Below are 18,024 nucleotides of genomic sequence, written 5' to 3'. Positions count from 1 at the left end.
TTTGCTGTACATCTGAAACTAACACAACGTTGTAAATCAATTATACCCCAATTAAAAAGAAAAAGACAAACATATTCATATAATGAAGCATTCCAACTGTTTTCATTCTTACTAATTTTATTTTCAATGGTTGGAAAAGTTTTCCAAGCCTTTTATGTGGTAAAAAGTTCTTTTACTCCAATAATCAAAAAATAAATAAAAAAGAAAGATGGAGTTTGGCTTTATAATAATTATTAATGTATAAAAAGCACTGCATAGACTAGGTAATATTTTAATAACATACACATCAGAAATCTTATTTACCCACTTTCCTGAATTGAATGCAATGTATACAGAATTCATTCTGTTTCATAGTCACAGTACAGTCACCTGATATTCCTGCATTATTTTCTTTACAATCTGTTTAGTAAGAATATGGAAATGTATTAATATAAATGTTGACTACAAATGTATGCTATAAACAAAAGTTACTGTCCTGTCTCATAAATTATGTTAGCTGTTCTCAAATGACTGCCTATCATCCTTTTTTCGTTCAATAGTTCACTGCATAAAATATCTTCAATTTACACTATCAAGAATAATTCATTATTCTTACTCTGACAATTAGTTTCGGGATTTTTCAGTTTCACAACTTAAATAGCAGTGTGTATGTATAACTTGTATAATTTGCAGTGTTCCATGGCAATGCCAATCATATCCAAAAAATAACATACCATTTACCATAGGAAAGCTGAGGAATCCTGTGGCAGGAGGTTTGGTGAGGCAGTAATATCGCGTCCTTTCGCATCAGGGAAGCCTGGCTGTTTCTCATTCCCTTCCCCCACTTTCACATAAATCAATGCATTAAAAAGAACTATTTGCCTATCTAAACTGGTAATGACCTAAAATCCTCACGAGGACAATCACAGAAAACAACTTCATTTATTACACAGTTACTGTGGATGAATTCTGAATTATTTGTACATCATAAAAAAAGCAAAATTTATAGTAATGTTACTCAATCATTAAGCATAAAATATTACAAGGACAGTCTGTTTAAATTTGAAAATATAATTTTTGATTAGATTATATGCATCTTCATCCTACACTTAACATAGGTTTCATCTGGATCAAAAGAACATAATACAAGCAAAATTTTTTAGGAATTTAGGATAATGAAAGCTTAAAACATGATAATAGATATTATTTGTTGAGTACTTATTATGTGTCAGGCATTGTGCTTATCACTTTACAAAGATTATCACACTGAATCCTTTACATACATGTAGCCCTAAAGTAACACCTAATTCTTTTACACAACACACTATGCTTCAAGTTAAAAGACTCAGTGGCCTTGAGCACTATATAGTAGTCTTTCTCAATTCTGGTTCCCTGAGAGAACTGAGCCTCACAAAAAAATATCTGAATTGCCATCTTCTTAATTTTTCCAAGGATAGTTAGTACCATTCTAGATGGTTAGGAGAAAAGTTCATTTATTACATTCATTGGATGTCTTAGGACATGAAGGCTTAATTCTTGTTAAGAAAGGCTGCTATAGAATTTTAAAAAGAATAATCATGTAACTAACACACTTTGATAGAGGAAGTTTTAATTCCATAGTTCATTTCTTTTCAAGGAACATCTGCTGTAATGTGCAGGTATCTTTCCGATAAACGGTCCCTGAAATACGTCTGACTGTATGTTAGTTAAACCAAAAAATTTTTTCCGTATTATAAATAAAAACAGACCTATGCTCCTCCAAGCAGTGGTCTTTCTTTAGGGTGTGGGGGAGAAGGCACATATGTAAACTGTTGAACCAATTACTTTAACTTAATAGAAATTTTTTTTATATTTTAAATTTATTATACTCAAAAAGCTTTTGTAGAAAGATAGGATTCCATTTAAGTAGATACATTACTCTGTGCCTGAAATACATTCCAGTCAGAATATAATTCAGTGAGTTGATGACAATGCTGGCTCCAAAAGAAAGGAGGAGACCAGATTGGACAAGAATGAGCTAACAGATTGTGCAGCCCAGTTCTGTCCCTTTGAGTGTGATATATTGTTTCAAGATGCTAAAAACCCATACTTTCTCAAAGCGTATCTGTTGTGCTGGTTTTCCCATTTTCACAGAATCCTCATTATCAGAACTCTGTACTCTTTTCAAAGCACATCAGACTCAGACCATATGCCACTGAATAATGCTTATCAATTGTATAAAACACTCAATAAAAGATGTACCATACCGAAGAATAATGAAAGTTACAAAGACTTTCTTTTTTAAAAAAATAATTAAATATATCACATCTGGTACAGATGTTAAATGAAGTTAAAACATTTCCTCATAATTACTTTTATTCTTAAAATACACTTTTTATGATAAACCCTACAGACTGAAGGGGAAAAACTAAAATGAAAGAAACACTTTAGAACATTCTTTTGATCTACTAATAGGAAAAAAATAAAAAAATAAAATTAATTAAAGGTAGTAAGTTTCCAAACTTTACCAATACACCTCAGAACATATTCTCTTGCTGCCCCCCTGAAACCCAAAACAAGCACACCTCAAAGTAATTTATGATACTGTTAATATATAAATACATTTATAAATGATTAAAAATACAATTATATGAGAAGTAAATCTATAAATGAAATCTAAATAATAACATGTAAATCTTTGCTATTGTCTGCTAAATAAACACAATACTATTTTCAATGTCTGTTTTTAGGTTAGCCTGATTCTTAATAATAGCAATATCAAAACTGGGCTATATAGGGCTGAGATATTACAAATTTTTCCTTATTAATGTTTCCAACTTAATTCACTATGCTATTGGTAATTTTTTGAGTATACATTTTATGCTTATTTCAATTTCTGGTGAGTTCAAATTCCAAAACATTCTTGGAGAACATTTTCATACATCTCTGCTTTTAAAATGCAGAGAAAGCTGATAAAAGAGACATTATAGAATTGATTTTCTAAAGTAGCACAATTTTAAATGAACAAATACTATATTAATATGAATTAAATTTGTGAAGGACCACAAGCAAAAGATTATAAATATATGACCAAATTTTACCAGTGCTTTCAGCAAAAAGAATCTATCTGTTTAAAAGTTGTTATTCAATGTAATAACACTTATTGAATATTTAACTCTGTCCCAGGCCTGTTCTATGTACATTAAATGTACTAATACATTTAATCCTCGCAAGACTCTTGTGGGGATAGATTATCATCCTTTCACAGATTAAAGGATGAGGCTCAGAAGTGAAACATCCCACTTGCAGTGGGAAGTCAGTACTGAACCCAGGAAGCCTGGCTCTAGTCCATGCTCTCAACCACAATGCCACCCTCTAATCATCACATGAATGAGGGATATTTCAAATAACTACTTGAAGTAATGACATCATCCACTTGACTTAGGGCTGGACCACATTGTTTTAAACGGTATACAAAAAACAGATAAGATTTGAAATAATGAATAATGTCCTAGACTCACACAGCTGGGGAACGCTATGCAGATGATTTGCAAATCTATTTCTTCTTTATTATTTGAGTATTTCTACTCCTACGCCTCAAAATGAAGAATACTTAAAATAACATTCTTTTCTAAACTAAGATATCACCTCTCATGATTGAGAACGGCACAGCTCTTGTTGGTTGCTTGCATTTGATATTTTAGCTACTGACTTCCGTCCCCGTCAAATGACACACACCCTTACTTTGACTTTTCCATCTTCTCTAGACAGTATGTTGTCCATGATGCCATTACTGTGCAGGACAGTAAAAGAACATTACTCTGAGACAGCCACTCTGTTTTTGACCTCCCACGCTCTGCTTACTTGCTTTGTGCTGTTGGGCAAGTCACTTAATTCTTCTAAGTTTCAGTTTCTGCATCTGTAAAATTGGGATAACAGGAACGACCCTCCCAGAGTTCATGATTAAATGGGATAAGTCTTTAGTGAACTATAAAGTACTTGATAAATATAGCAATTATTACTAAGCATAATAAGAGCTTTGCCTCTTTAGTCAATAGGACATATATGATATCAACTAAGACAAAATAAAAAAGAACAGTCTCCTATCTTGAAGTTGCTCTTAATTACACAAATATTCCATGAGACCCAACTCAGTTCAATGTCCAGTGTTCAGCAAATCTGTAGATAACGTCTGTTTTGACACTTAATATTCTGAGCCTAATAGTTTTCTTTATTGGGTAGTCATTAAGAGGTCTGAAGCTTGATCAAAATAGAAAGCACTTGGGGTGGGAGTTTTGTTATCAGGAGCTAAATCTATTTTAGTTTGATAAAACAGATTGTCCAAGTTGAAAATGTGGTTACCCTACATTAAACTCAACTTAATTTCTGATTTTTAACAATCTCCAAGTCCATTTTCAGAGCCTGGTACTAACTTCTTACCTACAGGAAGAGGTCAATATATATATGTTGAATGAAAAAGCAAATGAATCAAAGAAAGCTATGGTAAAATGTCAGTAGTAGAAACTCCACCAAATCTGAACTTGTGATCATTTTGTGTAAAGCTAGGCTATAGTTCATCTTTGTACGTCTATGAAGGTTTTACTTGTAATGAGGTTGGGTGAGTTATGTTTAGCTTAAAATGAAATAATTTTCAAGCATCAAAAAATTCCTTCAGTATTAAGCATGCGGAAATAACACCAATTCTACTTTTCATGAACGTGCTCCTCCTGTGTACCTATGCTACAGTTTTTCATTAATTCACTTTGATGCATTGTGTAAATTTATAATTAGCACATTTCCTTAATTATATTCAGTGTCATCTGTGTGAGTCTTCTAGCCAATTAATTTGAATTAACAAGGTTTAACAATACTATGTTCCAAGGAATTCTTGTCTTCCATACTCCTCCGATTTTCATGTTATCCACATCTGGATTCTTTTCCTATCGTGCTTCAGTCAGAAAGCTATCCCCTTTCCTGCTTCAGATTATTTCCCAGCATCTACCTTCTCGTGGCACCGCAGACTTTAGAACACAACTCAAACATTGTGGTCCAGGACCTTCAGGGCAAAAAGCCTTGTAGGATTCTGTTTAATTCATTCCTACATGTAAGGATGTAAGGGGGAAAAAAAAAAAAAAAGCTAGTTGTCTTTGATGTGCTTTTCTTTTAGCTACCTGGACCTTATTTAACAGTGGGGAAGAAGAAAGGGTTAGCCCTGCTGCTAATTGGACAGACACACAGAGGAGTTGAGGAGGAGAATATAAGTAAGACTGAAGAATAAAGTCTAATCTTCAGCCAGGGTTCTGCTTTCCCATCCCAGATATGCATCTCATGCAAGGTGTGAGTGATGAAATAAGCACAGTATTCTGAGCTTTCAATCAGTAAACCCGCTCAGAAGAAAGGGTGTTCCCTCTGCTCTTTTATCTTTCCAAGCAGGTTGGCAGCTATCCAGATCCCAGCACCATTCACCCTTGCACGTCAAACCAGATTGCAGAGTATTTGGCAGAAGCCAACGAACCACACTTGTTAGGCACTAAATTATAACTAATTAAATTACATAGAAAAGCTTCTAGAAGGAGTTGTATATGCTATTTGCTTCCATTTCCTTCCCCTCCCACCCATTTATTCCTCAACTCCTTCCAAACTGGCTTATGTTCACAACATGTCACTGACCCTACTTGCCAAGTTCGTCCAAGATGTCCAAGTGCTAAATCCCACCGGTGTTTCTCTGCTCTCATCTCACTCAGCTCCCATTAACATTTGATGTAGTCAAGCACTCCTTCCTTCACGAACCCCTCCTGTCTACAGTGTTCTAGGACACTGTGTTTCCTCACTGGCACTGCTTTCTCAGGGTTCGTTGCCAGCTCATTTTCTACCTAAGCTCACAATGAGAGAGTCCCTCAGGCCTGCCTTTTGATCTCCACCCTCTCTATCCGAGGGTCTCAGGTGCTCACCTGGGTTTAAAGGCTGCTTCTATGCAGATGCTCCCAAGTTCATATATCTCACATCCTCTGTGGGTTTTACAGACTTCCAACATTTAACTGCCTTGAGATCTCCACTTGAAAGTCTTGGAGATACAAATTAACATGTCCAAAATATAATTTTCTTTTCTTTTCTTTCCTTTTTTTTTTTTTTTTAAGCTCAGATCTGTCTTCTCCGTCTGTCTCTCTCCATCCTAAATCTGTCTCCTCCTTCCTCTCTATCCTACAGTCTCGGTTCTCCCCATTTCAATAAATGACGCTATTATTTACTCAGATGTTTAGGCTTAATAACTGGGGCACCATTCTTGATTCTTTTCAGTTCTTGAATCTCCATTTCTCATCTATTAGAAAGTCCTATTGCATCTAGCCCCAAATATATTTTTTCATTCCCACTGTTACCGCTCTAGGTGGCCCCTAGGTCACCACCATCGTTAATTCCATGCTTACTTCCACTTCAATTCATTTTCCACTAAGCAGCAAAAGTGATCTTAAAATGTAAATTGGGGTATGTAATTTGTTTAGCTTAAAACCCTTTAATGCCCTGGAACACTCCTCCCTCAGATACCTGCTTAGTTTGCTTCCTTGATTCCTTCAGTTCTTTGTTCAAAGGTACCTTCATCAGGGAGGCCTTCTCAACTTGTATTAATGTACAACATTCCACTACCATCTTTGGCATTCCCTATTCCCTTTAACTTGCTTATTTTTTTCCCCCATGTGAATTATTACAACTTGACATACTTGCTTATTAGCTATCACTCCCACTAGAATGTTAATTCCATAGGGCAGGAACTTTACCTGACACCTGACACACAGAAGGAGCTCAATAAATGTTGGTCTAATAAATGAAAAAATGACTGTCTTCCCATAGTACTTTGAATAAAAATCCAAGCTCCTTAACCATGGGGCTATGGCCTTGCATGAGCTGGCTCCTGCCTGTCTCTCAAGTGTAACTTGTACCACCCTCCTCCTGCTTATGCGGCTCCAGCTCAACTGATCTACCCACTGTTCCTTTAACATGCTGTCCCTTCACCTGAAACGCTGTTATCTTCTCTCTTTGTGTAGCCAGCTTGTTCTTATGCTTTGGTGCTCAGCTTAAATGTCATCTCTTTAGAGAAGTCTTCTCTGACTAATCTATTTAAAGAAGTCTCCCATTCCCCTATTCTATTCCATTTCTTATTGGTTTCTTCCATACAATTTTCATAATTTGATATCACCTTATTTATTTAATCATGCATATATTTTTAAATTTCTATTTTCTTCACTTAAGCTCTTTGAGATTTGGGATCAGTAAGGCTAACACACAGTGCTGGGTAAGTTGTAGACAATCAATAAATATATGTTAAATAAATGAATACTTTACAAATTCTCTTAAGAGGTACCTATTGATTTAAGTTAGAGCATTATTTAATGGATATTTTTGAGCAGGGAGAGAAAGAATTCCTGACTATGTAATACCAGGTAACCTTGCAACTGAAGCTGCTGATCACGAACTGGATGTTATCTGAGCTATCTAGCAGCACTCATCGTTATTAGAAATAAAAGGAGCTGATGGAAGAATATCATGAAAGGTGATCCATGAACCCTCCATGTGTGTGCCTATTCCTGCCATACTATCTCGACTTCAGCCTATGTACCTAGGCCCCATGGGGTATTTCTTATGTCAAATTGACTGAGGGGGAAAAAGTTCCAAATTCCAAATGGCTTTGAACAAGATTGTGGCACCATAAGAAGTACACTGATGTGATATTATGGTACTTTCACGGATGACTCTAAGGAAAGAGTAAAAGTTGACTGTTAAGTATCTCCTTGTCACTTTCTTACAAAGTAGAGATGATGCAAATTGATGATCCATCCTTTGCTCTGTAGTTACTGGATTAGCCAAATGGTCAGGAGCTTGGCAAGAGTGCTATTGGAAGACAAGTGGCAAGAAAGGCAGAAGTTTTGTGTAGATGAACTTTTAGAATGGTGCTAGAATAAACAGCTACCTATATCCCATGAAGATGTTTACCAAAAAGTTAACAGCAGTGTGGAAAATGCTGTTAACAGTCAAGTGGGCATCTGAGGGTACCCAGCAGCTTCCCTCCCAGGCCCCAGGTCTTTGTGCAATGGTTTCACGTACTAAGTGGCTCCACGGTGGAAGAGATGAAACTCTGCCTGGGCTAAACACGGACTTCCTCTTCCTCAGGCCGACCCACTACTGCCACTGCTCAGTGCCCCATATGCCACCAACGCAGACAACCCTGGGCCCATTATAAGTACCTTCGTCATGGGAACAGACAGCTATCTAGTGGTAAGGGAATTATACTGGACCCTTTCTATCACAGAGGGGACATCTATTTGAGATGATGTCTAGAATGGACACTACAGATTTTGATTCTCCTATGCTGCCCATCATGTCCTGCCAGTGGCTTCAATGGTAGGATTACTGAATGCTTTATACATCTTCATGATATCCTGTATGATAATTTTTCTGACTGAAGAGCTCACATCATAGAGAAAGATTAAGACAATGGATGCCATGGGATCCACTGTTCCTATTATGTCTCTCATTACCCAGAAAGAGAAGGTTTTATAGATTAATGACTGAGTGGCAGCTGAGATACACTACTTTGGCAAGGTTGGTGTGTTATTTTGTAGGATAAGGTGTATGCTCTGAACTACGCAATCATTAAATGATGCTACTTCTCTCACTGCCAGAACATACAGTTCCAGGAACCAAGTAGTCAGTGTATGCCGATGTCTTCTGCAAACATAGCTAATAATCCACTTGGAAATTTTTTGTTTCCTTTCCCTATACCTCTAGCTCTTCTAGTTTACAGACAATATCCAAGGGATGTAACAATTTACTTGGAAGCTGAAACAGCCACAGGGCCATTTGAGGCCCTTATGCTACAGGGTGAGCAAGGAAAATATGATCCTGGTGTAGTTTAGGTGACTGACCCTGATGGAAAAACTGGGCTACTGCTATACAATAAGGGGAGGGAAAACTTTGAATGGACCTCAGAGAAATCTTCTCACATTTGGAAAATAAATCGAAGTTCTAAAAAACCCTATATACTAAGCATATATGAACATCCAATTTCCAGTGTCTCAGTAATGTGGGTTTTGGTAACTCCACTGGATAAAGAATCATAATTAGCTTAGGGGCTGGTTGAAGAAGTGTACAGGTGGTGGATAGCAGAGAAAATAAACCACAAATATCTTTTTAGCTCCCCAATCAGTTGCAGAAACAAACACTGTGGTCTCTACCCTTGCTATCTCATATATGTACTAACATATTCTATTTCTTTATTTATTTTAAAATTTATTTATTTTATTTTTTGGCTGCATTGGGTCTTCATTGCTCTGCGTGGGCTTTCTCTAGTTGTGGCGAGCGGGGGCTACTCTTTGTCACGGTGCACGGACTTCTCATTGCGATGGCTTCTCTTGTTGCGGAGCACGGGCTCTAGGCACACGGGCTTCAGTAGTTGTGGCACATGGGCTCAGTAGTTGTGGCTCACGGGCTCTAGAGCACAGGCTCAGTAGTTGTGGCGTATGGGCTTAGCTGCTCCGCAGCATGTGGGGGATCTTCCTGGACCAGGGCTCGAACACGTGTCCTCTGCATTGGCAGGTGGATTCTTAACCACTGTGCCACCAGGGAAGCCCTGCACTAACATATTTTAACTAACGATATGTTACATTTTAAATAATTTCATTTCTCTTTCCTCTCCCTATCCTCTACTGTTGAATATAGCATGTGTTAATTGTGGGTAACTTTATCATTTAGTCCATTGGCTAGAGAATATTGAGAGAGGATTGCCAAAGAACCAGAGGGTGACTGGATATAATCAAGAGATCTAGGATTAATGAATTTAATGATGAAATTTTCAGTTGCCCCCCTTGGGGAGGGATGAGTGGATTTTGGTTATATGAGGGAGAATTGCATTGTTAGAAGAAATTTGTTTTTTTAAGTGTAGGTTTGGAGAGACTGTGTATCAGTGAGTTTGGACAAATAATAGACTATAGTGAACCTTCACTGCTTGTACCTACACTGTTTATAGACAGCCAGTACCTGAAAATCCCTCAGTAGAGGCCAAAGTGAAGAAGATATTCCCTATTCCTGCTGCATGCTAGAGATTGAAGTTCAGGCATTCAGATGTTTCTGTCTTGAAACTGAAGCTTGGGAGAGTGAGGCAAAAGCCCAACAATAGTTTGAGGTTAATGGTGGAAGTGGTGGCTGTCCAACTGAGAATTCAAGAGACAGGGCAGCACATGCCCACAAACTTTTGAAATCAGTGCAAGAAGTCTTCATAATGGCAAATACGAAAGGGCATTACTTTTGGGGTTTTCTCATTCTGCAGTATGATTTCATATCAGTGATCCACTTGAAGAGGATCTGCTTCCTAATACTTTACTTTAGGTAAAGTAAAGAGATTTTACTGGGTTAAAAAGTTAGATGGACAACTCCTTTTGTCTTTGCTAAGAAACAAAATACAACACATACATTCTTCCTTGGTCACATTCTCTTTCTCCAGCCTCTTCAGATTTGCCCTGGCTTTCTTTACTCCCCCACTGAACCTCTCCCCTCCCACCTCCACATCTAGGGACACTTTCTGACTTCACACCATTCAGTTTCAGAATGACTTTGATGCAACCCTCTTCCACAAGCACCCTGCTTCACAGCTGCCAGGATAACTGCTCCCATGCTTACTCTGCCTCCTTGAATGATCAAGTTGTCAACACTAGAGTCCTAACCAGAGTACTCATGACCTACCACAGAACACCAACCTGACACTGTCCAAGGAGCAGCAATAGGAATTGTCACCAAGTGTCTAGCCCTGGATATTACAGAAAATAACTCTTACAAAATTAAAGTGCTGAAAAGTCCTCCTAATTTAATTATTTAGGGGATTCAACAACGCACGGAAACACCTGCTTTATAGGAGGTTTTGGTATAATTAGAATGAATTTGCATAATAATTGGTTATAAACCCTCAGAAATTTTGATTTTAAAGGTGATTGCTTTTAGAGGCAGGAATAAAAACAAAGCCTGGGTTGTCTTATTCTTGAGATGGGCTTAGTGAAACAAAATGTGCAGAAATGGCAATTTCTAACTGTCCTATCTTAGCAGTGAAAGTCTATGAAACAGCAGAAACCATGCAAGTAAATTCTATGGTTTCTAATGAGCCTTGGTGATAGATTCTTGGGTTAAATAAAAACGAAACAAAACAAAACAGAGAGGTAGTTCTATATAATGGCTGAGCTGTCCAGAATTCCTTAGGTCTCATACCTTAAAATAAAAAAATAAAGAATAGTAGAGTTGTACTATAGTTGGGGAGAGCACATGAGGTTCACATTTGAGGTTCATGTGAGTCACATATGTGCTAAAGGCACAGCTCTTATATATATAAGCAAACATCCTAAAATGGATTCAATAAGTAGGTACCTTGCACCTTGACTTCTAAGAAAAGTCTCCATTAGGAACACTGTTAGGGATAAGACACAAGAAGAAAACAAAAACAAAAACAAAAAACAAAACTAAGCCTAGATAGATGCTGCACATAAACTAAACTGTCAATATTCCATACAACTATTTTTCAGCATTTGCCTTCAAGATACTGTTTAGACAAAACAGGGTGACTATTTGGGCACAATAATTAAATAACACAGGACAAGGAACTTTTAACAAAATTATTTTGATTTTAAATGATCTTGAGTTATACACCTTGTATATGCCTACAAGTCACAGTAAGGAACTAATGATGAAACTTAAAAGATAAAATGATAACTTTCACTCTACTTCATGGAGTCATGTGATACTTTTTATATGAAGCTAATTTTGGGGTCATCTGTGGTTGGTCATATGCAAGAACGCTTTGAAATATTAACTATTATTAGTTAACTAATATTAGTTAATGTATGACCATAATATACACAGTACCATCCAACAGGGGTACTAACCCTAAATGAGTCGTGAGATGTGGAAGGGGAGAAATATGTGACTGTTGACACTGACACTAGTGGGCTAGAAGCAGCATGTTTACTGTTCTTCAGGCTGCGTGAGATGAGAAAGGGGAGGTGTGCAGGGAGAAGGAGGACAATGCAACAGTTTTATTACCGATATCAACTATTTTTTCATCATAACTCCAACTAGGAGCATATTTAAAAAAACTGGAAAAGTATTAGAAAAGAAAAATCACTGTCTACAAATCTATGGAGGGGAGGAGGTATATCTACGTTTAGAAGTATTAGAAGGAATCACAAAGCCCATATAAACAGATTGTATCACATAAAATGCAAAAACTGCTATTCGAAAAAACAACTAAGATAAATGACATTCAGTGAACTACCAAAGTTTACTAATAAAGTAGATGAAAGATTAATACGTATATATAATCAATACATATACATGGAAAAAAGTGACATCATAAGGCATACCTCATTTTATTGTGTTTTGCAGATATTGTGTTTTTCTACAAATTGAAGGTTTCTGGCAACTCTACATTGAGCAAGTCTATGAACACCATTTTTTCAACAACATTTGCTCACTTCATGTCTCTGTGTCACGTTTTGGAAGTTCTCTCAATGTTTCAAACTTTTTCATCATTATTATATTTGCTACAATGAGCTGTGATCAGTGATCTTTGATGTCACTACTACGACTACTGAAAGCTCAGATGATGGTTAGCATTTTTTAGCAATACAGTCTTTTTACATTAAGGTATGTACATTCTTTTAAGACATAATGCTATTGCACTCTTAACTGACTATAGTATAGTGCAAATATAACTTTTGTTACGATCTAGGAAACCAAAAATTTCGTGTGATTTGCTTTATTGCAAGGTTTGCTTTATTGCAATGGTTTGGAACCCAATCTACAATATCTCCAAGGTAAGCTTGTATAGTTTTAGGGGAGTGTGTGTGTGTGTGTGTGTATGTGGTATTTTAATTTGGTAAGGCTCCCACACAAATCTATAAGAAAAATCGCTCTGCTGCAACAGATAAAAGCCCAAAGGAATGAAGGGACAAAAAAGAAAAAAATTAAACAAATATATATTAAAAAAATGTTCGACCACAAAAAAATTAAGGCACACATAAACACTAAAGCAACAAGAAACATTTTATGTATAACAGTAAATTACAACAAATGAGGATGTAGTGAAACTGTTACTCTCATATACTGCTGACAATTCATACATCAATAGTGATAACCACAATTACTATTGCCCTTTTGGAAAGTAATTATCAGTGTATACGAAAAGCTATAAGAACGTCCACATTATCCGACCCACTGATTTTAAATTTAGAACTTTATACTGAGGAAATAATTCTAACAAAGAAAAACCTATAATAATAAAGATGCATAACTATTTAATTATAGGAGAAAAATACAATGGAATAGCCACGTAATAGAATATTATTAGGTAGACATAAAAGAATTTAATGACGGTTATTACTTAGTTAAAGGATAACAACAGGTTTTTAATTTTCACATACTTATCAGTGTTTTCTAAATTTTCAAAAATGATCACGTTATATAGTTTATAAAAAGTTAATTTTCCAAAATTGATTATAAGTTCCATGAGGGCAGTGAACACTCAAATATTAGAGAAATCTTAGCTGAATATTAAAATATGCATAGGTGATGATGTTAAAGGGAAAAATACAGGAATAAATATGATGTAAAAAAAATATTTAGTGGAAAAATACTGGAAGAAAATCCATGAAAATATTAATAGTTTTAAGGTGGCAGTATTTATGCATTTTCTCTATCTTTTCCCCACATTTCTGTAATGTTATACGAAACTTTTAATATAGATTAAAACTAAACATACTTATATGCGTAATTTCCATTATACTACAATACAAACTAATTTGACATGTAAAAGATGTAGAAATAAAATATGCTGCTTACCTCTCTTTCATCCATATTCAACCACTGCTTTGGATCTTCTTCAGTAGCCAGAAAGGCTATCAATTCCAAAGCAGTAAGACGGGTTTGACGTCTTGATGAGACAAATATCAGAACCGGTTTGGCTGGAGAATGGCTTCTAATTGCTGTTGAAAAGTTGTGGAAAATACAATGGTAAGCCACTTATACCAGAATCCGAATTTCATCAGGACATCAAATGGACACATGAAAACTAATGGTGTAAATGACTTAATTGAATTCATGATTTGGTCATGAAGTATAGCATTATTTGAGCTACTACCTGGATCTGACAGCATATTGGAGAAATGATAGGAAAGGAAAGGTAGCTGGCTCTGCTCAGGGGAGTATTCTGCCTAGGACAGGGAAGACTCAACTATCTCGACTCCCGGTTCTGTTCTGAACTGCCAAGGAAGGAGACTTAAAAGCCGACTCTCCATTAATAGCTGTATATGGATACTAAATCTTAGGGGGGTTTCCTATTTCTGAGTTGTGCTTCTGCTTGCCTGAGCAGTGATATTCCACAGTTAATCGGTCCTGAGGTCTGAAGAGAGAGTCAAGTCCTGGGGCGGGTGGTGAAGAAAAGCCACAAAAAATTCCTTTTATTTTTGTCCTGTTGCCAGTAGATAGAAAAATTTAGAGAGTTTGTATCAATAAATTAGTCAGAAATAAGTCAGAAGAATGTCTTCCTTCTGTTTTTTTCTAAAAACATATGTGTAAGATTTCAAGAGGGAAGATAAGAGAATGCAGAAGAGAGCTCAAAAGAATACCACGCTTGAATCTATATCTGAGTGACGAAACATAGGGAGTAGACACACAGAAGATGAGTAATTTGAAAACTGGGTAATAAGACTGAAAATATTACTTAAAGAGCCACATAAATCATTTGACCTAATTGGAGTTGAGGTTTCTTTGCTATGCATAGGCTCCAAAATGCTGATAAGATGGCACAAGTAGAATTTATACTTAGGTGTACACAGGTCTCTTAAAACAGAGTTAGTAAAAACTTTTATTTTATATAAGAAGTTCAACCTCCTTGTAATTTCTTGTTTGAAATGTGAACTGCAGAATTTCTTTTTATGGGCTAAAAAACAAGGTTCATAAATGGAAATGTTGACAGGACTTTGACTATATTTATACCCTAAGAGTGAGAAATAAAGCTATCACAAAATCGTAAATCTAAACTGAAAGAAATACAGTGATCCACTACAGGTATAATAAATAGTTTACAAGGACAGCTACTGTACTTATGCCATATCTAGAGAAGTGCAGGTATAGGTTATTTACTATTGATTTACATAACACAAAATGCTTCATTTCAATCACTGGTTTGCAATCAGCCATTCCTTAAATAAATATAAGCAATCTACAATACATACTATGAAAAATGAACACACAGTTTATCAGAATTTATAGAATACAAATGGTAATGCTTTGATAAATCATATTAGAGATACAATGTTTAAAATACACATATTAGTACAATATTGGTATCATTTGTACACATAACCATGAATGAATTTGCCTCTTTTTAAAACCTCAACATTTAATGGATTTTTGCTGCTGCAAGAACAGGTGTGGCTGAACAGCTCACGACAGATTTATTGTTCATTAGTGATTTTGTACAATGCTTCTGTGGAGGTGTAAATAATCTGAACAGCCAAGATTGGTCTCTAGTTCACAATCAATACTTTGCTTCTGTCATAAGGCTAATTACAGCAGCTAAAAAGTCACCTCACAACTGTCACCTCACAATCAACAGCGGTTCACGTTAGGGAATTTATTTTGGAGGTTATTTTTAATTGATATAATAAATATTCCTTATGCAGCCTAAACATGAAAACATGTTTTAGTAAGATAGGAGTGTTACTCTCAAATCTTTCTTGCTTGCCTAATTTGTTAGAAAGGGAAAAACAAAAAACAAAACATATAAACAGATGCATTGCCAAAAAAAGTACTGAAATTTTTAAGATGATTTCTGATAAAAATCAATATTATGTGAGTTTTTAAAACATGTACCCTCTATTTATCATTTACTCAAGCTACTACCATGGTACCGTAATAAATTATTTTTAAGACTAATTTGATTATTTTAAAAAGTTACATACATTTATTCTACTACAAAGACATTATCACTTATGAAATCTAATTGTCAATAGTTAATTCAAAATATATTTATACTCCTTAACAGTTAAGGTAAATAGTTTTAGATATTTGTAGAAGTTGGAGCAGTACCACCCTTTCAAAGAAACCCACATCATTTAGAATGCATTTAAAGGCTACCATACAAAATGGTTGGTATTTCATTCCAAGAATCTGAAGCTTACCCTGAAATGTAGGCTTATTCATACTAGCCATACGAGGACAGTAATGTTGACCTGGGAAACCCTGAATGTGAACTTCCAGTGGAACTGGACGCACTGATGGTCGGAAGTTGAACAAGCCCATCTAGAGTAAAAATGAGAGAGAAACCTTTCCAGTTTTTATACTTTAGTTTATAGTGTTATAGTAACCTCCTTAATATAGCCTTGAGCCATACTATTAAATGCCTAATTTATCAGTCTTCCACATACCTGACGAATGTTGAGCCAGTCAGCAAGGTCTCTGGCGTTAGCCAATGCAGTAGATAGTCCAACTATTCTAACAGGCTTTTCTGTGTGAGATGAGATGAAATTCGTTCGAGATACAATGACTTCTAGAACAGGGCCTCTTTCCTCCCCTAAGAAATAGGAATAATGTATGTTAATCATTTAACAGAAGTTCTGATGCTGGCTGCTGCAAGTATGAAGAGTCGAAGTTTGTAAACTGGACTCAGATATAGTGGCACCCACCTAGCAGATGGATCTCATCTATGATGAGAATAGTGACTTGCTTTACATAGTTCCTATTCTGCCAGCTTCTGCTGATTCCATCCCACTTCTCTGGTGTGGTGACGATAAGGTCAGCCTTGGAAATGGATTTCATATCAGGAGTTACATCCCCTGTTAGTTCAATAACTCTGGAGAAGAATAAAAATGATCCCTTTAATTTTTCAGGTAACACATGAGCTTGGAAAAGCAAAAATATGTCTTTCAAAATATAATTTTATTATGCTTAAAACTACTTTATCTCCCTTTGATTTCTGAAATTTTCTGACTTGAGTCCAAAACAGATGTTTCTTAATAATTCTAAGATGATTTCCTTCCATAAAATGAAGAATGTATAAAAGCAAATCATTGAAATCTAACTTTTATGCAGACATGCAAGGATATCAAACTTTGCTTTTATTATGTTTACAAAGTCTCTGCCCTATGTGATTTTATAGAGTTGAACTCATACCTCCTCCATATGTTGGAATAAACACCTTTCTAATGAGGGAAAGTGTTAACTTATTAAGACAAAAGGAGACATTCATTAAGAATATGATTTTACAATAGCCTGGACATGACAGCAACCTAAGTGTCCATCCATAGATGAATGGATAAAGAAGATGTGGCACATATATACAATGGAATATTATTCAGCCAGAAAAAGAAACGAAATTGAGTTATTTCTAGTAAGGTGGACGGACCTAGAGTTTGTCATACAGAGTAAAGTAAGTCAGAAAGCAAAAAAGAAATACCGTATGCTAACACATATATATGTGGAATCTAAAAACAAACAAAAAAAAGGTCATGAAGAACCTAGGAGCAAGATGGGAATAAAGTCGCAGACCTACTAGAGAATGGACTTGAGGATATGGGGAGGGGGAAGGGTAAGCTGGGACAAAGTAAGAGAGTGGCATGGACATATATACACTACCAAATGTAAAACAGTTAGTGGGAAGCAGCCGTATAGCATAGGGAGATCAGCTAGTTGCTTTGTGACCACCTAGAGGGTGGGAGGGAGGGAGATGCAAGAGGGAGGAGATATGGGGGTATATGTATATGTATAACTGATTCACTTTGTTATAAAGCAGAAAGCAACACACCAGTAAAAAGCAATTATACTCCAATAAAGATGTTTAAAAAAAAAACAGACCAAGAATATGATTATGTGTGAGCTTCATTTCTTTTCTTAGCTTGAAATTTTGTAGATATTATAGGCAAATTCAAACATATTGGGACACAAACAAGATAACCTGGGGCAAATATGTGCCACCCCATTCTGAGAGGATATCAGATTTAGAGTGAGAAAGACAGAAATCTGAAGGCTAACTCC

General features: G+C 35.9%; 1 protein-coding gene across 1 annotated transcript in view; it reads right to left on the bottom strand.

The window, feature by feature from the left end:
- Positions 1 to 18,024, bottom strand: part of ASCC3 (activating signal cointegrator 1 complex subunit 3) — a 306,848-nt gene that overhangs the window by 91,954 nt on the left and 196,870 nt on the right. The window contains exons 26-29 of the mRNA XM_024759314.1: positions 16,677 to 16,843; positions 16,419 to 16,564; positions 16,173 to 16,293; positions 13,831 to 13,973 (exon numbers count right to left, since the gene is read on the bottom strand). Of these exons, the coding sequence (XP_024615082.1) occupies positions 13,831 to 13,973; positions 16,173 to 16,293; positions 16,419 to 16,564; positions 16,677 to 16,843 (577 nt within the window). The remainder of the gene's footprint in view (positions 1 to 13,830; positions 13,974 to 16,172; positions 16,294 to 16,418; positions 16,565 to 16,676; positions 16,844 to 18,024) is intronic.

Source organism: Neophocaena asiaeorientalis, unplaced genomic scaffold (assembly GCF_003031525.2).
Source record: "Neophocaena asiaeorientalis asiaeorientalis breed wild unplaced genomic scaffold, Neophocaena_asiaeorientalis_V1.1 scaffold505, whole genome shotgun sequence".
NCBI classification, from domain to species: Eukaryota; Metazoa; Chordata; class Mammalia; order Artiodactyla; family Phocoenidae; genus Neophocaena; species Neophocaena asiaeorientalis.
The sequence above is the reverse complement of the archived record's forward strand: the minus strand, read 5'-3'. Positions and strand labels throughout refer to the sequence as shown.